At 44.6% G+C, this 5,294-nt stretch overlaps 2 protein-coding genes across 9 annotated transcripts in view; both read left to right on the top strand.

The window, feature by feature from the left end:
* The window catches only part of LOC122577441, a 266,783-nt gene that overhangs the window by 187,272 nt on the left and 74,217 nt on the right, over nucleotides 1-5,294 (top strand). The gene's annotated exons all lie outside the window — the stretch shown is intronic.
* On the top strand, nucleotides 7-5,288 carry LOC122577432. Its single transcript, XM_043748732.1, has 2 exons — nucleotides 7-1,194; nucleotides 4,857-5,288. The coding sequence occupies exons 1-2, from the start codon at nucleotides 192-194 to the stop codon at nucleotides 4,874-4,876; spliced, it is 1,023 nt and encodes a 340-aa protein (XP_043604667.1). The 5' UTR covers nucleotides 7-191; the 3' UTR covers nucleotides 4,877-5,288.

Here is a 5,294-nt window from a genome sequence, read left to right as displayed (position 1 = left end):
TTACAGAGCGTCCCATTTACGTGTTTTGTGTTAAAGTATTTTACGTTTATTTCAGAGTTATCCTGTTGACCGTGGATTCGTTATCGAATCTTAGGCCATTGTCATAAGTGTTATATCCGCGTAGTTGTTTGTTAATTTTGTAAATTCATACTAGTGTTAATAAAAGTTGTTTCAATTTACAAGAGAAAAGAATGTATAGTTCTGGCGAAGAATCGTTATACGCTGAATGCCTTTCTCCTGACGATGCTCCGACATCAGAAGTGGGATCAGTGCCGGTTATGACGATACGGGAACATAGGGCCCTGGTGCGTGATATTTTTCGGTCGATAAAACAAAAACGGAGAAGAAGGAGTGTGGAACGGAAAAATATTTCGCTGCCACGTTTTAACCCCGAAGTCACGGGCGCCGATCCGGCCGCTTGGAGCTCAGCTGTTAGCCTGCTCATGAAGGACAACCCCCTACGAGACAGCGCGCTATATTCTGCCTTGAATAGTGCTTTAGAGGGTTCCGCAGCGCATTGGCTTACGCAGGTAATAGACGGCGAAGAAATTACCTGGCCAAGGTTGAAGGAACAATTCATCGCGCATTTCGGGGGCCAAGTGACCACATCGTCATCGTTAATAAAGTTGTCTAGGGAACCACGATGGGAGAATGAATCCTCAGGGGCGTTCGGCAATCGTATCCGTTCCCTGTTGAATACGAAGTGGCAACATTTAACAAGAGAAGAGATAGTCAACGCTACCGCTCTCTTTCTGCTGAGCTCTCACGACCAACGCTTCAAACGATTGGCACTCACGAGCGACATCAGGACGGCGGAACAATTTCGAAAAGAAATGAGGGCTTTTTCTTACGAGGAGGAGCCGACGACTTTGCCGGGAAATTCATCAGCGGGTCCTGAAGCCAAACGACGCAAGCTATCGGACCACCGGGTTAGGTGCCTGTACTGTGGTATTCACGGACATAAGATAACTGAGTGCCGCAAGAGGACGCGGGTCGAAATGCAGAAGTATACACAACGCCCGGGAAAAAGCCAACCAGCTACATCGTCCAAGGTGCCCTGCTTCAAGTGTCGCGCAGAGGGGCACATCGCAACTGACTGTCCGTTACTACAGACCAGAAAATCTAATCCTAATAACGAACGTCGAGTCGATTCTTGCGTGGTGGAGTCTCCAACTGGTAAATTAAGTCATCGGGGTGAGTCGTTTCTATTTCACTTCGATTCCGGAGCCGAGTGTTCACTAATTAAAGAATCTGTTGCCCCAAAATTTTCCGGCAAAAGAACGACCGAGATAGTAGTAATGTGAGGAATAGGGAATACCTGTATTAAGAGTACGTTTCAGATTTTGACCACTGTATGCATTAGTGGTTTTACATTGGAGATAGCTTTCCATGTCCTTGCCGATGATCATTTAAAATATGATATCATGGTTGGTCGCGAAATTTTAGGCCAAGGATTCGAGGTTAATATTACGCAAAGTAGTCTCGCTATTTGTAAAGCAAAAATAATTAATGTCTGTGATAAAACCGCGGAGAACGATATCGATATTAACAAGGTTGACACCGACGTAGTGGGTGACGATAAAAGTCGATTGATTTCCATCCTCGAAAAATTCAAAGATTCGTTTATTACGGGTTTCCCACGAGCTCGCGTAAATACTGGTCAGCTAGAAATACGGTTGATTGACCCCAACGTCACCGTTCAAAGAAGCCCTTACCGACTTAGCAAGGAAGAACGGAAAATAGTGCGAGAGAGAATCAGTGAACTAATTAGAGCAAAAATCATAAGGCCTAGTAGTTCGCCATTCGCGAGCCCTATGCTACTCGTAAAGAAAAAAGACGGCTCAGATAGATTATGTGTAGATTTTCGGGAGCTGAATAAAAATACGGTCGCGGATCGGTATCCCCTACCCCTTATCGCTGATCAAATCGCGAGGTTACGAAAGGCGAGATACTTTATTAGCCTGGACATGGCCAGCGGGTTTCATCAAATACCTATTCACCCAAATTCGACGGAATATACAGCATTCGTTACACCCGACGGACAATATGAGTACATTACGATGCCGTTCGGATTGAAAAACGCACCGTCCGTTTTCCAGAGGGCTATTTTCAATGCCTTAGGTGACCTCGCGTATTCGTACGTGGTTGTCTACTTGGACGATGTCCTAATCGTTGCTGATTCGATAAACGAAGCTCTAGAGAGATTGAACACCGTATTAGATACCCTCGTAAGGGCCGGATTCTCTTTTAACTTCGCTAAGTGTTCTTTCCTGAAGACGTCGGTACTCTATCTGGGGTACGTAATCTGTAATGGAGAAGTTCGTCCCAATCCGGGTAAGATTCACGCCTTGAGTTCGTTACCTGCGCCAAAGACCGTCACACAGCTCCGACAATTCATAGGTTTAGCTTCCTATTTTCGAAAATTTATCCCTAAGTTTTCACAGGTAATGAAACCCTTGTACGCACTTACCTCTGGCAACAAAAACATCACTTTGACAGATGGACATGAGAAAATAAGGCGAAGGGTAATTTCTGTTCTGACTGATGAGCCAGTGTTAATGATATTCGACCCCAATTACCCAATAGAGTTACATACGGACGCTAGCTCGGAGGGATATGGGGCTATTTTAATGCATAAGGTCGAAGGTAAAAATAGGGTAGTAGAGTACTACAGCAAACGAACTAGCCCTGCTGAATCTAGATATCATTCCTATGAATTAGAAACGTTGGCAGTTGTAAACGTCGTCAAACATTTCCGTCATTATCTGCATGGGCGAGAATTTCTTGTCGTCACCGACTGTAACTCCTTGAAGGCATCTAGTAAAAAAGTACATTTAAATGACAGAGTTCACAGGTGGTGGGCTTACCTGCAAACTTTTACCTTCGACATTATGTATCGCGAGGGTAGACGAATGGCCCATGTAGATTTCTTTTCGCGGAACCCCGTAAACCTGGATCACCGTACGATCAACAAAATCGCAGAAAAGGAAATTAATTTAACCGAAATCTCCGAAGATTGGCTGTTAGCAGAACAACGTCGCGATCCCCATATCTCAGAAATCGTCAATAAATTGCAAAACGATGAGCTCGCGGAAGACATCGCGAATACATATGAATTACGATCCGGTACTCTTTACTGTAAAATACAACGAAGAGGTAGGACTCTCTGCTTGCCCATTGTCCCGAGAGGCTTTAGATGGTCCGTTATTAACCATGTGCATCAGTCAATTATGCACTTGGGTTGGGATAAAACGCTTGAGAAACTGTACGAGTATTATTGGTTCGAGGGGATGGCGAAGTACGTTCGTAAATTCGTAGAGAACTGTCATGCTTGTTAGGTTTCGAAGGCTAGCTCAGGTAAAATACAAGCTGAGTTACATCCTATACCCAAGACCAGCATACCTTAGCATACAGTGCACATGGACATAACGGGTAAACTGAGCGGTAAAAGTGACTCTAAAAAGTATGTCATTGTTTTGATCGACGCCTTCACGAAATTCGTATACTTGCATCATACCCGTAAGATAGATTCCCTTAACGTTATCAAAGCACTTAAGTCTGCTATATTTTTGTTCGGCAGCCCCTGTCGAATAATAGCTGATCAGGGAAGATGTTTTACGGGTAAAGAATTTCAAGAGTTCTGCGAAAGCAAGCAAATTAGGGTCCACTTGGTAGCAACCGGAGCTAGTAGAGCCAATGGGCAGGTAGAGCGTGTTATGGGCACATTAAAGAATATGTTTACAATAGCGGAAACGACCGGGCGGCCGTGGCAAGATGCGATCGGGGAGATACAGTTGGCCTTAAACTGTACCACAAACTGCGTAACTAAATCGAGTCCGTTGGAGCTATTAATCAGTAGGACAGCGAGACCATATGACTTGCTATTATCCGATAATATCGAAGAAAAGGAAATAGATATCTCCAATGTAAGGCGACAAGCAATAGAAAATATGGAAGTTAGTGCTAAGTACGATAAGGACAGATTCGATAACACCAAAGCTAAAGTGGTTAGATTCAATCCCGGCGACTATGTACTACGCAAAAACGAGGAAAGAAACCAAACCAAGTTAGACCCAAAGTTTAGGGGCCCATTTGTAATAGCAGAAGTTTTGGAGGGAGATAGATACCTTTTGAAAACGTTAGATGGCAAACGGTCATATAAAGACTGTCATGATAGATTGAGGAGAATGCCAGATAGTTGCGTTCCTGCTGAGTTGGACGTCTGTGGTGATGGCAACGGCAGTGACCATGACGATGTAAGTACACCGGTCTCTATGGATCATTAACACTATGTCAAATGCTGTGGTCACAGTTACACACCCAGTGCAGCGTCCTGCGCTTTCGTTCTACGCCTAGTGTGGTGTCTGGCGCCTTCGTATTACGCTCGCTGTGGTGTCCTGCGCTTTCGTTCTACGCCCACTGCGGTGTCCAGCGCCTTTGTTCTACGCCCAGTGCAGCATCCTGCGCTTTCGTTCTACGCCTAGTGTGGCGTCTGGCGCCTTCGTATTACGCTCGCTGTGGTGTCTAGCGCTTTCGTTCTACGCCTAGTGTGGCGTCTGGCGCATTTGTGACACACCCAGCATGATAGTGCGATCCAACAAACTGAGATTCATCCGTGTGCGAAATCGAAAAAGATCTGCCGTGTCATTATGATCTGATTGGCAGCCCACGGGACGCAACTAGCACTCTGAATACTAATTGTAACGTTATTAATTCTTGTTTGTTATTTTTCGTTGCCAAAACTTCGAACAAAATTTTGTTGTTGAACTGGGCCCTTAGCTTATTGGGACATTTAGTTAAACTGTAAATAATGTTAGTCGTACCGAGTCTCATGTTGAGAAAACCCGATATTTTAGTTACACCCGAGGACGTGTGATAGTCAGGATGGCCGTGTCGGAGATGGAAGGACACTGAAGCCTCCCGTTTGGAACTATGGGAATTCCGTAATATTGTAATTTATATTCTACTATAGCCGTAATTAAACGATTGTTATTCATTGTATTTTGTTCGAGACTTGTGATATTGGGATGGGGTTCGAGGCGACACAACTGGTCGCCGAACGTAGCCGCGGTCACGGGATGGACATTTTCCTTGGGAATGTCGATATAATGGGACACACGTTGTATTAGCAATCAAACTCCAAGCAAAGATTGCCTAGCAACGGCGATTGGAATCTTCTCGAAGCTTCGGACCAATATATAACAAGCGAACGCAATCGAAAAGTCTGGAAAAAAATTCCATCAGTCTATGATTCGTGCGATCACCTTGGAGAGTTTTCACATCAAGCTGTTTAC

This window comes from Bombus pyrosoma, unplaced genomic scaffold (genome assembly GCF_014825855.1).
Source record: "Bombus pyrosoma isolate SC7728 unplaced genomic scaffold, ASM1482585v1 HiC_scaffold_4710, whole genome shotgun sequence".
NCBI classification, from domain to species: domain Eukaryota; kingdom Metazoa; phylum Arthropoda; class Insecta; order Hymenoptera; family Apidae; genus Bombus; species Bombus pyrosoma.
Note: the sequence above shows the minus strand (reverse complement) of the source record. Positions and strands in the feature narration are given on the sequence as shown.